At 35.2% G+C, this 19838-nt stretch overlaps 1 protein-coding gene across 2 annotated transcripts in view; it reads left to right on the top strand.

The window, feature by feature from the left end:
* The window catches only part of FGF14 (fibroblast growth factor 14), an 891082-nt gene extending 871244 nt beyond the window's left edge, over nucleotides 1-19838 (top strand). For both annotated transcript variants that reach the window (XM_090258946.1, XM_090258947.1), the window contains exons 4-5: nucleotides 14397-14595; nucleotides 18738-19838. In XM_090258946.1, coding sequence (XP_090115072.1) covers nucleotides 14397-14595; nucleotides 18738-18874 — 336 coding nt within the window. In that variant the 3' untranslated portion in view covers nucleotides 18875-19838. The remainder of the gene's footprint in view (nucleotides 1-14396; nucleotides 14596-18737) is intronic.

Raw genomic sequence — 19838 nt, 5'->3', positions numbered from 1 at the left:
AGCCCAATATTATAAATATTTGATTATGTTTAGATAAGTAAGACACATTAGACAACTAAATTTTTTACCTTTGAGTATTAAGTATAAATTTTTTTTTGTTTAAAAGTTTATAACAATAAAATCTTCTAAAAGGTCAGAATTTTCTTTCCTTTATACGTAATCTTAAGAATGCTCTGTATTTTTTAAGAAAATTGGAAGTGTCTTAACAGTATCATTAAAGGCCATGAATTATTTTAAAAATTACTAAAAAAGATGAGGGAAAGTGGGATAAGTCTCTGCTGATTTCAGGATTAACTCTAGTAGACTACATCTACAAAGAGATTATGGTTTAAGTGAATCATTGGGATTCCCACCTAAAGTTATGTGTAATTAAGTTGAAACCTGTTAAGAAAAATTAAATAACTACTACTCTGGTCATAATAGCAATTTACATCTGAGTGGTTGAGTGGTACTTTTTGATTCAATTCAGTTTATAAATATAGCTATAGTTTGTAATTCAACTTATATTTTACAAATCATTTTGCACCTCTATTACCTTATATAATATTTGCAAAAAAATCTTTGTGATTTACTATTCTTCAAGTAAGAACTTGGAATTTGAGACTTCTCTACTCAATTTAAGGTGGTGGAGAAATATTCATAATAAATCCAGGGTGAAATCATTATTGATGACATAAAGGGACTGAATTTTTTAATGACTCTAAAATATAGAAGCTAACATCTTACTTATTGTGGATTTATTATATGTTATTTGTTATGTATGATATCCTAATATCATTATTCTATCCCCTTTTTACATTTATTTTGGAATTATGTTGTATTCTAGTAAATGCTGTAAATTTGTGTGGAATGCCTATATTTTGTTTTTCCTTTGAAACAGTGATGCTGATGCTGTTGCAAGGCACACTCGCATATATTAACCAAATACAATTTTAATTTAGTCACAGGTAACACCAAAGATAATGCATTAACTACATAAATGGAATTTTTGGAATGCTACTTGTGTATTCTTACTGGAAGCCCAGGCTCATAACACTATAAAGGCTTTTCAGGGATGAAATTCTGATGAAAACCTTGACTCAAATTATATACATATATATGTATGAAAATACGTGAAATCCAAGTTTAATCTGGGAATTCTTAGCTATTTGGAATTTTGGAATTAGATTGACAATCTCTCTCCTAATTACCAATGTTGGAAAGCCCTCAAAATTTACCTTACAATAGGGTTGGCAAATGTTTTTTGGCAAAGGATCATGCAGTAACCATTTTATGATTTGCAGACCATAAAGTTTCTCTATCAACAACTCACTTGTTAACTTTTTGGTGTGAATTTACAAAAACAGGTGGCAACTGTATTTGACCCCCAGGCTACAGTTTGCCAACCACTAAGTTAGATTCTCAATGTCACTTTTAGTTCTTAGGTAATAGTTATGCTGAGTTAACTGGGTTCATGGCTAATTCATTTGTTATAATTTAAGAAACTTGGGACTTTTTTTTCCCTCCAACTTTTTTTTTTTATTTATCCTGAACCTGGAAGCCTAGCTGTGTACACAAATGGTTCTTCTAAACAAAGACATTTTCCTTAGAAGAAGAATTCTGCTGCTACTGTTAAGACAGTAAGACCCCCACAGATGGTCCTTTCATTTCAAAAACCACCACAACATAAAAAGAGATATGAAGTTTCTGTTTAATTGTTGTGTTTTCCTATTCTATGTTTTGATTAGTTTGTCAAGGATACAAATTAATATTTAAGGTTCTGCTGTAACTCATCTGTTGTTGAATTTGTTGTTTTGGTGTTGGTGGTTCCAAATAGAGAGGCAAGATGAGAAGAGTCATCAACTACTTATCTATTTCTTTCACGGTTTCAAATAGCTTTACTTTAAGCTTAAATTTTAATGAACAGTCTCATATATTTTCACTGCTTATTTTGTGTGTTTTGCTGACACAATCATCGTATTACTCAAGTGTATAAAAACCTTAAGTGAGGTTAAGGATGCTTTGATTAGCCACCTGTAGTTCTTTCTTTTTTAGTATTTTTCTTGCCACTCTACATTGGACTTCTCAAACTGGGGGCTCACAAACCCCATATTAGCCCCCTGGTTCATACTATATGCATAACCCATAGACATAGACAACAGTGTGGTAATAACCTGGGGCAAGTAGGGGCAAGGCCTGGGTAGAGAAGGGCCAAGGGGGAAAATAGAGACATCTGTAATAAGGTAAACAATAAAAATAAAGTTTACTGCCAGCCAAGATGGAGACATAGGTAGACACACTTCTCTTCCTTCCACAACAATAAGTAGAATTATATTTACCTCAAAAACAAACAAAACAGCCAGAACTATCAGATAATTGAACTGCATGGAAGTCCAACAAACAAGATATAAAGAAGTAATATTCATCCATGTGGGTAGGAGGGTCAGAGATGGGGAGCTGGAGTGGAGAGGACATCATGTGGTGGCTGCAGCTGTGGCCAGACCACACAGCTCACTGTTCCAGTGCCGGGAAAATAAAACTTCATTTTTTCTGACTGTGAAAACAAGTGGGGGTTGGGTCGGTGGAATAAACTGGTGATATCTTAGGAAAGTCTTTTAGAGGGCCCTCACAGTCCTAGAATGTATGAAAACCCACCCACTCTGGGAGCCATCACCAGGACAATAACTAAAGTGATGCCAGTCACATATTGGAAGCAGGTGAATGACTGGAAAAAGGGTGAGTGCCAAGCAAGTGGCATTTTTCCCTCTCTGACTCCTCCCTCACATACAGCACCACAAAGCTGTGACACCAGTCACCCAGCACTGATGAATACCTAAGGCTCCCCTTTACAACATAGCAGGTGTGACAGCTCTACCTAATATACAGAGGCAAACACAGGAGTGTGTCAAGTTGAAGAGATAGAGAAATATGGGCCAAAAGAGGGAGAAGATCAAGGCTCTAGAGGGAGAACTAAGTGATGAAGAGAAAGCCAATCTAACAGACACAAAGTTCAAAACACTGGTGATAACAATGCTCACAGAAATGATTGAGTACAGCAAATGCATTAGGGAAGAAGTGAAGGCTATATTAAGTGAAATGAAGAAAAACCCAGAGGAAACCAGTGGTGAAGGAGTCAGGGTCCAATGACTTGGTACATAAAGAAGAAACAAACAGTCAAACGGTACAGAACAAAGACATAATTTTTTTTTTTTAATGAGGAAAAGCTTAGGAACTTCTGGGACAACTTTAGAAGTACCAACATATGAATCACACAGGTGTCAGAAGGAGAAGAGGGAGAGCAAGAAATTGAAAACTTATGTGGAAAAATAATGAAGGAAAATTTCCCAAATTTGGCAAAGGAAATACACATACAAGTCCAGGAAGCACAAAGAGTCCAAAAGAAGCTAGACCCAAAGAGGACCACACCAAGACACATCATAATTAAAATGCTAAAGGTTAAAGATAAAGAGAGAATCTTAAAAACAGCAAGAGAAAAGAATTATTGACAAAGAAGGTCTCATAATACTGTCTGCTGATTTCTCAAAATAAACTTTACAGTCTAGAAAGGGCTGGCAAAAAGTATTCAAAGTAATGAAAAGCAAGGACCTACAACCAAGATTATTCTACCCAGCAAAGCTACCATTTAGAATGGAAGGGCAGATAAAGTGCTTTCCAGACAAGGTAAAGCTAAAGGAGTTCATCATCACCAAGCCCTTATTATATGAAATGTTAAAGAGACACATTTAAGGAAAAGAAAAAGATCAAAACTATAAACATTAAAATGTCAACAAACTCATGACTATCAGCAAATGAATCTAAAAAAATAAAACAAAAACAAACTAAGCAAAGAACTAAAATAGAAACAAAATCACAGATATGGAGATCTTATGGAGGATTATCAATGGAAAGGGGAAAGGGGGAAAATGGGAGAAAAGGTGCAGGGATCAAGTAGCATAACTGGTAGGTACAAAATAAGGGGACATTAAGAATAGTAAAGTAAATGGAGAATCTAAAGAACTTATATGCACGACCCATGGACATGAATTCAGGGAGAGGGGAACTGCTGGAGGGAAGGGAGGTACTGGGCAGAGGGTGGCAAGGAGAAAAATATTTGGGCTACCATATAGCATAATCAATAAAATATACTTTAAAAAATAAAAATAAAATTTTAAAAAACAAGAAATAATCATCACAATTAAAAGGGGATGTTACGTAGAAACCTGGATATCTTACTTTCTTCAGTTCTACTAAAGGTCTAATGCTTTCATTTTCATATGAAAGTCATGTAAGGAACAGCTACCTTCTCCTTTTACCATCCTTTCTACTATTCTTTCTGTCTCTTCCACTGAGCTCAGTAAGGGGACATTCATTCTCATAAGGGTACTATGATTACACCACTTTGATTCACTCTTGACCTGCCTGGTCAGTGTAAGACACTGAGTTTGTGGTCCTTGCTATGTACATGATCCCTGGGGCTCTCATCAATTATTATTACTTCAAGTCCCACCTAAGGAACTTTTTATTTCATCTCTCTACCTAAACCATATTGTTCAACTTAAACACAAAACTAAAGTCATTAGGGACTTCAGGCCAAGATGGAGACCTAGACAGACACACTGTGTCTCCCTCCACAACTAAGAAGGAATACAACTACCTCAAAACTAGAGACAACCAGAAGTTCCAGAAAATCAAGCTACATGGAAGTCCAACAAACGAAGATATAAAGAAGAAATAATCATCCAGCTAGGTAGGAGGGGTGGAGCTGGAGCAGAGAGGACACAGTGTGGTGGTGGCAGCAGCAGGTTGGCAGAAAGTGCAATCACATGTTTTAAAAAGTAGGGAGGGACACCTAGGGAGTGCTCCAAGCACCAGACCAGACCACACAGCTCACGGTTCCAGTGCCAGGGAAAATAAAGCCTCATTGCTTCTGACTATACAAATCAGTGGGAGTTGGGGTGGAGGTGGGAGTTGCCAGTTTCTCAGCAGAGTCCTGCATTCCTGGAACATCCACAGACACGCCCATTCTAGGAATGATGGCTGGGGCAGCAGCTGCAAAGGCACCAGTCCCTACGGGATGCAGGAGAAGTGCCTGGAAGAGGTCTGAGTGCTGAGCAGGCAGCATTGATCCCCCTCAGACCCTTCCCCCACACATAGCACCACAACATGGTGAAACAGGTTGCCCTGTACTGACCAATACCTAAGGCTCTGCCCCTTACAATATAACAGTTGCAACAGCTCTACCTCAGACACAGAGGCAAACAAATACAGGAGCCTGTCAAGATGAGTAAACAGAGAGATATGGCCCAAAAGAAGGAACAGATCAAGGTTCCAGTGGGAGAACTAAGCGATGAGGAGATAGCCAACCTAATATATGAGGAGATAGTGAAGCTAACAAAGAGTTCAAAATACCAGTGATGAAGATGCTCACAGTCTTGACAGATAGGCTTAAGTATTGCAAATGCAGAAGGGAAGAAGTGAAGGCTATGCTAAATGAAATGAGGAAAAATCCTCACAAAACCAATGGTGCAGGGAAGGAAACCAGGTTCAAATCAATGATTTGAAGCATAAGGAAGAAAAAAACAGTCAACTAGTGCAGAATGAGGAAACAATAATTTTTTAAAATGAGGAGAGAAACCTCTGGGACAACTTTAAATGTGCCAACATCCAAACCATAAAGTGCCAGAAGGGGAAGAGGAAGAACAAGAAATTGAAAGCTTATGTGAAGAAATAATGAAGGAAAACGTCCCAAATTTGGCAAAAGAAATAGACATACAAGTCCAGGAAACACAGAGAGTCCCAAACAAGCTAGACCCAGGGAGGACCACGCCAAGAAACATCATCATTAAAATGACAAAGGTTCAAGATAAAGAGAAAATCTTAAAAGCAGCAAAAGAAAAACAGGGAGTTACCTGCAAAGGGTACCTATTAGACCCTCAGCTGATTTCTCAAAAGAGACTTTGCAGGCAAGAAGGGACTGGCAAGAAGTATTCAATGTGATGAAAAGCAAGGACCTACAACCAGATTACTCTATCCAGAAAAGCTATCCTTTAGAATGGAAGGGGAGATAAAGTGCTTCCCAGACAAGGTAAAGCTCATCATTACCAAGCCATTATTATATGAAATGTCAAAGGGATTACTTAAGAAAAAAAGATAAAAATTATGACCATTAAAATGACAACAAACTCACAACTATCAACAACCAAATCTAAAAAATAAAAGCAAAGTGCAACTAAGCAAACCAGAATAGGAACAGAATCATAGGTATAGGGATCATTTGAAGGGTTATCAGCTGGGAGGGGGAAAGGGGAGAAATGGAGAAAAGGTGCAGGGATCACAAGCATAATTGGTACAAAATAGACAGGGTGAAGTTAAGAATAATATAGGAAAGGGTAAAGCCAAAGAACTTATATGCACGACCCATGGACATGAACTAAGTGTGGGGGTGGAATTGCTGAAGAGAAGGGAGATACTGGGTGGAGGGGGGCAAAGGGAAAATAATTGGGACTACTGTAACAACAAATTAATATATTATACTAAAAAAAAAATCTAAAGTCATTAATTGTACAATTATTGTAAAGAACGTTTTTTGTTTATCTTGGTCAATGTCACTTTTTCCTTGCAAAAAAACGCATTTTTGAAGTTAGTGCCAAGGAAAAGAAAATATTTTCTTTCTTTTATAATTTTTAAAACCTATAGCATTCTCTTTTTGTCTGGGCTACCAAGAAGTTCAGAACTCAATTTATAATGTGTCATAATTCTACCTGTTCCTTGACTAGACCCTTCCCTTTCTTACCCTGATTATTCCCCTTCCCCTTCCCTCTTCTTCTCCGGTCACTGTAAGTCTGTTCCTTGTCTCCATGCCTCTGGTTCTATTTTGCTCTTTCGTTTGTTTTGTTCAATTAGGTTTCTCTTATAGGTGAGATCATATGGTATTCATCTTTCAACACCTAGCTTCTTTTCTTAGCATAATAATCTCCAGTTCCTACCATCCCTGTCTTGAAAGGCAGAAGTTCATTCTTTCTGCTGCATAGTATTCCATTGTGTAAATGTACCACAGTTTTTTGATCCACTCATCTACTTATGGGCACTTAGGTTGTTTTCAGCACTTGGATGTTGTAAATAGCACTGCTGAATTGGTGTTTCAGGATTCTTAAGGTATAATCCCAGCAGTGGAATCACTGGATCAAAAGGCAGTTCCATTTTCAGTTTTGTGAGGAAATTTCACACTGTTTTCCACAGTGGCTACACCAATCTGCAATCCTACCAACAGAGCACTAGATTTCCCTTTACATCCTCACCAGCACTTCTTGTTTGTTGATTTTTAACAATGGCCATTATGACCAGTGTGAAGGGATATCTCATTGTGGTTTTAATATACATCTCTCTGATAGCTAATGATGTTGAGTATTCTTTCATATATCTATGGGCCATTTATATGTCCTCTTTAGAGAAGTGTCTGTTCAGGTTCTTTGCCCATTTTTGAATTGGGTTATTTGTTTATCTTCCTGGTGTTGAGTCATATGAGTTCTTTATATATTTTGGATATCAAACTCTTTTCTGAGGTATCATTGGCAAATATGTTTTCCCATATAGTTGGTTCTATTTTCATTATGTTGTTGTTTTCTTTAGCTGAGTAGAAGCTTTTAGTTTGACATAGTCCCATTTGTTTTATTTTAAAATAACATATTTCTCTCGTTGATCTCTTCTATTAAGTTTGGTTCTGGGCACTCTAAGTAAATGAATATAACACACACACACACAGAAAGGGAGAGAGAGAGAGAATATATATACATATACATATATTAAGTTAATTCTTTCATAGCTTTTATAATATAGTCATTTTTTCCTTAGAGGTCATGCCTTGCAACTCCTTCCTGATATAGGAATCTCTCTTTCCATGTACATTACAAATTGTCACCCCCGCTCTACTTACATTAAAAAACTATATAAGAAGATTTAACTAGAAAAGAGTCAAAATATTTTATAGAAAAGAGTTCTGAATGCTGAGCCCCTCTATAATTCTTCTTTGGTCCCATTCCTGGCTTTTGTTTACACATGGTGAATGTAAATTTCTGGTGTCCTCTTATTGGCTGCCGACGACGAGTCCCATTTGTTTATTGTTTCTTTTCTTTCCCTTGGCTAGGAGATATATCAGTGAAAATATTGCTGTGTAGGATCTGACATTTCACTGCCTATGTTTTCTTCTGGGACTTTTATGGTGTCAACAGCTTATGTTTAAGTATTTTATCCATTTAGAATTTATTATGGTGTATGATATAAATTGGTGTTCTAGTTCCATTTATAGTTTATTCTGGTGTATGATATAAATTGGTGGTCTAGTTTCATTTTCTTTGCATGTACCATTCCAGTTCTCTCAACATCACTTGTTGAAGGGGCTATTTTTACTCAATTTTATTGTGCTCTTTCTCACTTTGTCAAATATTAATTGAAGATAGAGACATGGGTTTATTTCTGAACTCTCTATTCTGTTCCATTAATCTATGTTCTGTTCTAACACCAGTACCAGACTGTTTTGGTTACAGTGGTTCTGTAATATAGTTTGGTATCAGGTATTGTAATCCTTCTTATTTTGTTTGTTTTCCCCAAGATCGATGAGGCTATTCAGGGTTTTTGTTGTTGTTGTTGTTGTTGTTGTTGTTCCATATACACTTTTGAAGTACTTGTTTTAAATCTGCTCAATACGTTATTGGATTTTTAATAGGGGTTGCATTGAAACTATAGATTGCTTTGAGTAGTATGGGTATTTTAGTGATGTTAATTCTTCTAATCCATGAACATGGTATAAGTTCCATTTAGTTGTATCTTCCTTAATTTCTTTCTTCAGTGTTCTTTAGTTCCTTGGTTAAGTTTATTCCTAGGTATGTTATTTTTCTTGTTGCTATAGTAAATGGGTTTTATCCTAGATTCTGTTTCTGACTTTCAGTGTTGTATAGAAAAATTCCTTCAATTTCTAAATATCAACTCTGTATCCCACTATTTTGCCGAAATCACTTATTAGGTAGAACTTTTTTTGGTGGAGCCTTTTAGGGTTCTCTATATACCCTATCATGTCATCTGCAAATGACAGTTTTACTTCCTCCTTTTCATTTTAGATCCATTTTATATCTTATTCTTGTCTGATCACTGTGGCTAGAACTTCCAGTACTGTGTTGCATAAAAGTGGTGAAAGCAGACACTCTTGTCTTTTTCCTGATCTTAGGGAGAAAGTTTTTATTTTTTTCTTCTTGAGTATTATGTTGGCTGTAGGTTTCTCCTATATGGTCTTTATTATGCTGAAGTATGCTCTCTCTGTTCTCATTTTGCTGAATGTTTTTAACATAAATGGGTTCTGTACTTTTTAAAATGCTTTTCAGCATCTAATAACATGACTGTAATTTTTGTCTTTCATTTTGTTTATGTGGTATGTTACATTTATTGATTTGCAAATATTATACCATCCTTGCATCTCTGGGATGAATCTTACTTGATCATGTTGTATGATATTTTTGATGTGTTGCTGGATCTTGTTTACCAATATTTTATTGAGGATTTTAGAATCTATGTCCATCAGTGATATTGGCCTGTAGTTTTTCTTTGTTGTGTTTTTACTTGGTTTTGGGATTAGGATAATACTGGCCTCTTAAAAGGCTTTTAGGAGTCTTCCCTCTCTTTAATTTTTCAGAATACTTTAAGAAGGATAAGAGTTGGCTTTTTCCTATATTTTTGGTAACATTCACCTGTAAAGCTGTCCAGTCCAGGAATTTTGTGTGTTCAGAGTTTTTTGATTACTGCTTTAATTTCACTAGTTGTTTTCAGTCTGTTCAGGCTTTCTGCTTCTTCTTGATTAAGTTTTGGAGGTTTATGTTTCCAGAAATTTATCCATTTTATCCATGTTGTGAAGTTTCCTGTCATATAGTTGTTCATAGTAATTTTTTACAATCCTTCACATTTATGTGGTATCGGTTCTGACTTCTGTTTCATTTCTGATTTAATTTATTTGGGTCCTCTCTCTCTTTTTTTCTTTCTCAATGAATCTGGTTAAAGGTTTGTCAATTTTGCTTATCTTTTCAAAGAACTGGCTCCTGAATTTATTGATTATTTGATTGGTCTTTTAGTCTTCCTGTAATTTAATTCTGCTCTGATCTTGATTATTCCCTTCTTTGTACTTGCTCTGGGCTTTGTTTGTTGTTGTTCCTCTAGTTCTTGTAGATGTAGGGTTAGGTTGTTTATTTCAGATTTTTCTTTTTTTAGGTGGGCCTGTATTGCTACGAACTTCTCTCTCAAACTGCCTTTGCTGTGTCCCATAGATTTGGGGCTGTTGTGTGTTCATTGTCATTTGTTTCCAGAATATTTTGATTTCTACCTTGATCTCATTGTTAACCCATTCAATATATAATAACATGTTATTCAGTCTTCATGAATTTTAATATTTTTGATTTTTTATTTTCTTTGAGGTTGGTTTCTAGTTTCAAGCAGTTGTAATCTGAGAAGACACTTGATATGATTTTAATTTTCTTGAATTTGTTGAGGCTTTTTTTTAATTTTACCATATAGCCTATCTTTGCAAATGTTCCATGTGCATTTTAGAAGCATGTATATATTTTGCTTCTTTGTGGTGAACGTTTTTGTATATATCAATTAAGTTCATTTGATCTAGAATGTTTCAATGCTACAATATCCTTGTTGACTCTTTGCTTGGAATATATAATTATTATTGACATTGGGGAGTTAAAATCCCCTACAATGAATGTGTTGCAATCATTTTCTTTCTTAAAGTCTTCCAAGATTTTCTTTATATATTTGGGTGCTATTATGTAGGGTGAGTATATGTCTACAAGGGTTATATATTGGTGATGGATTGTTTTCTTAAGTATTAAGTAGTGATTTTTTTTTTTGCCTCTTTTATTGACCTTTGTTTTGAAGGCTATTTTTGTGATATAAGTACTGCTACCACAGCTTTTTTTTTCCCCTTCTGCATGTAATGTTTTTTCTGTTTCTCACTTTCAGTCTGTGTAGGTCTCTTGTTTTGTGGTGGGTCTCTTGTAGACAGCGTATATGCGGGACCTGTTTTTTTAATCCACTCAGCTACCCTATGTCCTTTGGAGCATTCAATTTATTTACATACATATAAGATTATTATTGATAGATACTTATTCATTACGATTTTTTCCTTTGTGCCTGTTTTCATCTCTCTCTCTCTCTCTTTTTCTTCATCTCCTTAAAACAATCTCTTTAGCATCTCTTGCAATGCTGGTTTGGTACAGATGTATTCTTTTAGCCTTTTGTGTGTGTGTGTGTGTGTGTGTGTGTGTGTGTGTGTGTGTGTGTGTGTGAAGCTTCTTATTTCATCTTCCATCTTAAATGAGAGCCTTGTTGCATAAAGCAGTCTTGGTTGTAGGCCTTTGTTTTTCATTACTTGGATTTTTATTGATGTTCCCTACTGGTTTGTAATGGTTCTGTTGACTAATCAGCTGATAACTTTATATAAGCTCTCTTGTGTGTTACTAGCTATTTCTCTCTTGCTGCCTTTAAGATTCTCTCTTTGTCTTTAAATATTTCCATTTTAATCATGATGTGTCTTAGAGGGGGTCTCTTTGGGTTCATCCTAATGGGCATCTTCTATGTTTCCTGGACTGAGTTACTTTTTCTCTCATCAATTTAGGGAAGCTTTCTGTCATTACTTTTTCAAAAGTTTTTCTATCCCTTGTTCCTCTTCTCCTTCAGGTACCCCTATGATATGGATATCATTGTGTTTCATTTTGTCTTGTAGCTCCCTTAAACTGTCCATTCTTTTTTAATCTTTTTTGTTTTGTTGCTCTGTCTGAATTTTTTTTTCTATTTTTTTCCCTTCAGCTTGCTGATTCAAACCTCTGCTTCTTCTAGCCTGTTTTTAATTCCTTCTACTGTGTTCTTCATTTCAGATATTGTATTCTTCATTTCCTCCTTGCTCTTATTGATAGTATCTATGTTGTTTTTCATGCTGGTGTAGTTTGCAATAAATTCCCTGTAGCTTCCTTAGAGTTTTTGTAGTTCTCTCTGAGTTCACTGAGCATCCTTATAACCATTATTTTGAACTCGATATCTGATAGTTTGCTTGCCTATATTTAATTTGGCATTCTTTTTGGGGACCCCTCCTTTCCTTTCTATTAGGGGTTGTTTCTCTGTCTCCCCATTTTAGGTAACTCTTCTTGTTTCTCTCTGCTTCTTAGATTTATCTGCTTTGACTCCCTTTCTTCATAGTATGAACTTATGTGGTAGGAGATCTATGAGATTCAGTGGTGGCAAAGACCTTGTATCTTTGAAGGCAGATGTGTGATCCTCTGATCTATGAGTGACCTCAGCCTGCATCAGCTTTCACCAATCCTACTCCAGCTGTATGTGAGATAGGTTTGAACTAATAAGTAATATCCTTGGATGCCTTGGTATAGCTCAATAAAAATATGTTTCATTTGTTTATCCTAGAAGGTATGCTTTCAACCAGTATATTGTATTTATTAGTCTTTTAAAGATAAGCTAGATTTACAGCATTTTATTTTTTCTTTCACCACAAATGTATGAACAATCACCCTTTTATTAGTTTTTTCCTCTGGAGATTAACTCAGTGAGATTGTTAATTATTAGTGAGAGAACTAATAAGATGGCATTTGGAGAAGTAAAACTTAGTGGAAGGCCAGAACATTTATTTAGATGAGATCTTCATTAAGCCTGAGATAGAATCATCTAGAAGAAATGAAGGTCAACATAAATTTCTTTAGAAGGAGTCTAAGCCTGTCTTTTGGTTATTTTAATATCAAGTGAATCATTGGATCCATCATTTTTGTCATGAAAAGCATCTGCCATTAACAAAACCTGTTCCTCTTGGAAAAGTATTAGCTTTCAGTGAATTGCTTAAAGTTATGGGGTACTCTGAATAAATTATAACCTTCAAGAGAAGAGACACTATTTGATAATTCACACACTCTCATGGGAAATATTGAAAGAAAGTTTTACTGGCAATAATGTCATATTCCTAATTATAGTTAGCATAACTTCAACTCTTAAACATTTTAATTTTTAGATCCTAAAGGATATGTTTTTCAGAATGTGTATAAAAATTGCTTTCTGTTAAAAAAGAAAAGTTATTATTTCTGCAGTCATAAAAAATATATTAAGGTAAATTATTTTCAAGTACAGTAATATTTTTGTTTTATTTTTATTTATTTTATTTTTTATTTTTAAATTCATTTTTATTGTTGATACTATTACCAGATATCCCCATTTCCTCACCGTGCCCACCTCTATCCAGCACCCACCCCCCCTTTCTGTCTGGCCATCACCACACTATTGTCTGTCTGTGTCTATAGGTTATGCATATATGTTCTTTGGCTACTCCTTTCACCTTCTTTCATACCCCCCCCCCCACAGCTATCAGTCTACAGTGATATTTTTAAAAAGAGTAATGACTATAAAGCTCCCTTTTGCAATATATATTATTACCTTGTTGAGTCTATTTAAAATAGCCATAAAAACAAGTTAAGGGGCTTTCGTGCTCTTTAACTAAAGAAGTTGAATTTTTAAATTAATTTTAATAGAGGTCTATCAGAAATGCCTTTATAGGTTAAATCTCAGAAGTATGTAAAAGTCATCTATGAATATTTGTGTTATTAATGATATAATCCATAAAGTAGTAAAGATTTGTACTACTCATTAATCAGTATAGGTCATGGCTTTGAGAGTCATGGCATTTAACTCATTCTCTTCCCAAAAATGCAGTGTGGACTTCAGTCAGGGCAGCTTTTGATATTTTTCTTCAAGAGTTCTAGTGGGACTCTAAACCATGAAATTAAGTCATTATTTTCAGCTTCTGTCACTATGACCAGGTAACACAACTCTTGGCCTCAGCTCTAGTGTCTAGTTGATGTGCCAGCTGACTGTCATGGTTTTACTTTAGGGTTTCAGTTTGTCTTGTATCACTTTATAACATCAGTGATCTAATGAACAACTAGCAACTGTGAGGGTATCATATACTATTACTATGAAAAATATTGAAAACAGATTAGCAAATACCATAAAAATATATTTGATTTTTGTTTAGTGCGTTGTAAGTACAATACTACTTTATAAGTTCTCTTTCTGGTTATACTCCAATTACATTGTTTTAGTTTAAGTAAAAGGATTTTGAGTCTGGTTATGTCTTCTAGTTTCTTATTAAAGAACATCTATACCTTTGCTTGTAAGTATATCCCCAATAATAGCAGATTCTACATTCATTGTATATTGAATAAAAGTGTATGGACAATTAATGCATGCAGGAAGAAGTGTCTGGTCATTCCTGCCCAAGAGCTGACTCCTTCACCATGGTGGATAAGGTTCTGGAGGAAGGAAGAAAAACCATAATTCTTTCCTTTAACTTTCTTTTTTCCCTTTTCTCTCAACAGGAACTTTTTACCCCTGAATGCAAGTTTAAAGAATCTGTTTTTGAAAACTATTATGTAATCTACTCATCTATGCTGTACAGACAACAGGAATCTGGTAGAGCCTGGTTTTTGGGATTGAATAAAGAAGGGCAAGCTATGAAAGGAAACAGAGTAAAGAAAACAAAACCAGCAGCTCATTTTCTACCCAAGCCATTGGAAGGTGAGTGTTATGTGTGCATTATCCTTACCAAATTTATTATACATTTATTTGTCATATTGATAACTGTGCTTTGGCCATAAGGAATCCTCATGGAATGCTGGAATTATTCTTTATCTTGATCTGGATGGTGGTTGCACAGATGTCTAGTTACATTGTACATTTGAGATATGGACACTTTCTTGTATATATGTGTATCTCTGTATATATATATATATATATGTGTGTGTGTGTGTGTGTGTGTATACACAAATTTATATACACAAGTTGATAGATTACACACACATATATATTCCAGTAATTTAAAAAATGCTAGGAAAACTCCCTCTTACCTCCTTGTAATGTGTCAAATCCTCATTGCCCCAACTTCTCTAGTCCTTAGAAAAATTTGATTAATTTACTTTAAAAAATTTTAAATTTGTAATGACATACAAATCAGTGACTGTGACAATAGATACATTAGAAAAACTTAGTTGTGTTATGGAGTAAGTATATTTGCCAATTTTGATGTTATCTAGCTTAAAGTAATCATATACTTGTGAATTATTGTACTTACAGGAAATGAAGAGTTAATAACCTGTCACTTAAAGAATTTGTTGATTTACATATCTCCCTTCCAAACTACATAATTGTTTAGTATTCTTAGTTGTGGCATTACCTTCTTTTACATTCACCTGTAAACAATTAAGTCATTTACTTCGATCAGATTCTCAGAGAGCAGGTTACAAACTTTTGTTAATCAGAAGTATCTGCACCTTTCTCATCAAGGATTCAGCCAAAAGTGTCATTTACTTTTATCTAATAAATTTTCTTGAGAATTACAAAAAATTGATAATGAGACTTTTCAATAGTGTTTTCTATTTCAATACTTTTTTTTCTTTTTCACAGAAAATTAAATCTGCAATAACTAAAAAACAGTTCAAGGTAGTTTAGACAGTTTGATTTTCTATTTGTTTTTTATTTCTACAGGAAAGCCTTAACAATCAGAAAATATCGACATTGGTTTTATAATCCACATTCTCTGTATAAGAATAAGATAATTTGAAGTATTGAAAGTTAAATATTCATTATATGGTGAATTTATAATTTAGCTTTCAGTTTGCCTAAGTTTGGAAACCCACTCTTGTTGACTAAAACCGTTTTTATAATATCAATGATATTGACTTCTTCTCACCCTTTACTAAATATCCCTATAGAACAAGTCATTGAAACCCAAACAATTAACCTATCTAGGAAAATAAAACTCATGCCAGAGTACAAAATATGAGTAAATTATTCTCATTGTATGATAAATTGTAGGAAAAATTAGAGAATAAATTAGAGAAAAATTAGAGAATAAAATAAATAAAACTCATGCCAGAGTACAAAATATGAGTAAATTATTCTCATTGTATGATAAATTGTAGGAAAAATTAGAGAATAAATTAGGGATTAGAGGGTTTCTCTGTTTTTCTAAAATAAAACCTCTCTGATATGCTTTATATTCTTTTAAATGAATTTTGAAAGCATCAGATTAACCAATATTCAAATGCAAGTAGCTCTAAAGAAATCTTTATTTGCTATCTCACTTTGTCTCATTACATTAATTTTTTAATATGGACACATAAGAATTGACTGAATTTCTAAAACTTTATCTCTTAGCTACATAAATGTAGTGAAAACCAAATAGCCCTTTATGTCTATCTTGACTGAAGCAAAAGATGGAAACCAGCTATTTGGTATGTCCAATAAGAAATATCTGAAGCCCTGGTTGCTGTGGCTCATTGGTTGAGCGTCAGCTTGTGAGCCCAGTGTCGCTGGTTCAATTCCCTGTCAGGGCACATAACTAGGTTGCATGTCAGGTACCCAGTTGGGGGTGCAAGTGAGAGGCAACCACACAGTGATGTTTCTCTCCCTCTCTTTCTCCTTTCCCCTCTCTCTAAAAATAAGTAAATAAATAAACAACTGAATAAATTATTTTTTAAAAATGGGAAGTTAGCAATGAGACCCTTTAAAAAAAATAAATATCTGAGACTCTAAATGTGTGCTGCAATAATATCACTTGGTATTTCAATCACACACTGAACTGTTGTGTGTGTGTTGTGTTTATGTATAAATGAGGAAGAGAGAAACCGTATTTTCAAATAATTAGCAGATAGAAATACTCTTAAAAAAATTAGAGGTATTGTAATGACATAGGTTATCATATAGTGAAATTGATAAAACAAATTAATTACATGCTTTCAAAACCCATACAGGTTATAAATTATATCATTGAAAATGTTAGGACAAATTAGCTACCTGATTAATTATTGATGCCCTGGGCATTCATATCTCTTATACAACTTCATACTAGACAATCAAAGTTAATGTTCTGATTTTTGTCTCCTAATTGAATTAGTAGTGGGACTAAGAGATTGGAAAGTGTTTCAAGGATATGGATTAATCCCTTTCACCACCTTGCCAAGTCATTTAATATAAGTTTGATGTACACAAGCACTTACAAATATATGTGCTTCTGAAAATCACATGATTCATCAATACAAAAGTTAAAATTCTACCACCTTGAATATGGAGAATGTACAATATATGGTAGTTCATCCTAACTATACACAAGTTCTCTTCATAAAGTATAGTAAGTTCTCACTTAATGTTATCTATGGGTCTCAGAACTGCAACTTTAAGCAAAACAAAGTCTAATGAACCCAATTTTAAGCTAATTGATATAAATAAGTTCTTACTGTATATTTCTGGTCACAAAAATATCACCAAACTTCTAAATACTCATAACACTTTTAAAATTAAACACTGAAATGAATGTGAGCTGTACATACATAAAGAAAGATGAATAAAATCAAGTAAGTTAATTACTTTCTGAAGCACTCATTCCACTTCTGGGTTGAGGGTGGTTGGAGCCTCTCCCTGCAGCACCAGGCCCAAGATGGAACACACACCTTTCATCACAGGGTGCACTCATACCTACTCCACACTCTCTCGAACTGGGACATGTAGATGTGCCAATCCACCTCACGCGCACATCTTTGGTATGCGGGAGGGAACCGGAGTACCTGGAGAAAAAACACACAGAAATGTAAATATATGTAAACTCCACACACACAGTGGTCCCATCTAAGAATCAGGGGTTTTTTCTTAAGCATTATAATACAATGAACTTGGCCAAATGATGTTATTCTAGGACTTGCTTTATAATAAACTTTCAAAAGAGTCAAAAGCAGATTGGACAGTTCTAATACACATGTGTTTATGATGGCAGATGATTTTAACCAACTACTCTTTTTCAAGCATCAGACACTCTTAAATGTTTTTTTCCTACAATTCCTGAGAATAATTTTCTAACGAGCCATATTAATTCGTATTGGTTGTGTGGTCAGACACTGTCCAGGCAGTTTCTCAGAGCTTACCAGATGTCAGTCCCACTTGCTCTCTTGCCATTGTGTGCTTCTGCTTTGTATGACATCAGTTATTAGATTTTTAATAACATATCAGAAAATGAAGCATAAAATAAATAGAAAATACCACACAGTTGCCTTCAGTTATTTAAGGGTCTCTCTTCATAATCTCTGGAGAGGAAATTTACACAATGATCTTCCGATGGCCCTGGCTCAGGGAAAGCAGATTCTTGGTTATTGCTTCGTATAGCTTTGAAGTTGACACTAGTTGCTTTTGAGCCACTTGAGAGAAAAATAATTTTATAATCTAGGGTGTAAGTACTTGAGAAGATGAATATGAATGAGTGGTTCAAGTGTTGACAGTGTACAGTAAAAGGTAAATCTGAGTTTTTCTTGCTGTACAGAGAGAATTCGGTTTGTGCTTGCCATTCTCTACTTCCTTTGTGTGTGTGTGTGTGTGTGTGTGTGTGTGTGTGTGTGTGAATTGTCACATTTTTAAAGAAGCCATAGCTCCCATTTATACCACCTCTCTTATACATATGTCCGTGCACACCTATGTACATATTTTAGTTATATAAACCATTTGGGGGCGTAAAGGTATTACTTTAAAACAGGAGTACCTTTTAATGGGATTGCTTTACTTCAGGGAAATGAGACTGAGCAAAATGCTGAGATCTGCACATATATGGATTCTCGAACCAAACTAGGTAACATTTCCTTTTCCTCCTTTCTACATGTCCTCCATCCTGTCACTAGTTGCCATGTACCGAGAACCATCTTTGCATGATGTTGGAGAAACAGTCCCAAAGGCCGGGGTGACGCCAAGTAAAAGCACAAGTGCATCTGCAATAATGAATGGAGGCAAACCAGTCAACAAAAGTAAGACAACATAGCCAGATCCTCACAGGTGTTGTGACTTACTCATCTTGAGCACAGTTGAGTGATTTATCCTTGCCAGACATTTCTGCTCCCGTGGCTGAGGAGCAGCTGGAAGTAAGTGGATGCTTGCTCATTACTGTTTCAAACTCCTTAGTTGAAAATGGATAAATCTCAACCTGTTTCACCTCCCACAACAAGGAGACTCCTGGATAACCAGCTAAACTCAGACCATGGAATGCCCTATCAGATATGGAATGCCTTTTTAATACCTTTTCTGTGACTGTGACACTTCATGTGAATGATATACTTCAAACGTACACTCGATAACTTGCCTGCTGACAGCTACCTGTAATCCTTTTTGAGTCCTGTTTTAGCAACTTCTATGTTTAAGTTCAATTTTGTAGCACACAGATACTGAGTAATTTCTAGGTAGAAGCTGTAAACCTGTGCTCTTATGGATTTCTCTCCTTCCTGTTTTTACAGGCTGCTTGCTCCACTGTCTGTGACCTTTTGCAGGGATTGTGTTTCTCTAAACCTTAAATGTTTCAGTTGGTTTAGTTCAGAGAGCAATCAGGGAATCAGGAAGCCTTCTAAACCTATTATTACAAATTGTATCATGAAGATTAAGAGTGGTGTCTCTGGTTCACATTAGCAAATAAACACACATATATGCTCTATTCAGTGGCAGGTACTGTGCTCCTGAGGTCAGCGTTGCCAGGGTGAGAAATGGGTCAAGCACTATCCATGGGATGTTCTCTATGATATGTGTTTGACATCCCTCTATAGTTTCTTTGTGTGTGTGTGTGTGTGTTTTATACATATCACAAGCTTACTGGTAATGGTAACATTTGCCTTGCCCAGCGAGCAAGACCCACTGGTTTTTGAGAAAGTGGGTCCAAAGAACTCTGTAGGCCTTGTAGGCCTGATTAAGGTTCATTTTTCATCTACTATTCCTCATTATTTGGAAAAAAGAAAAAA

The sequence above is a fragment of the Furipterus horrens genome, unplaced genomic scaffold (genome assembly GCF_987537825.1).
Source record: "Furipterus horrens unplaced genomic scaffold, mFurHor1.1.pri manual_scaffold_12, whole genome shotgun sequence".
NCBI lineage: Eukaryota > Metazoa > Chordata > Mammalia > Chiroptera > Furipteridae > Furipterus > Furipterus horrens.
Note: the sequence above shows the minus strand (reverse complement) of the source record. Positions and strands in the feature narration are given on the sequence as shown.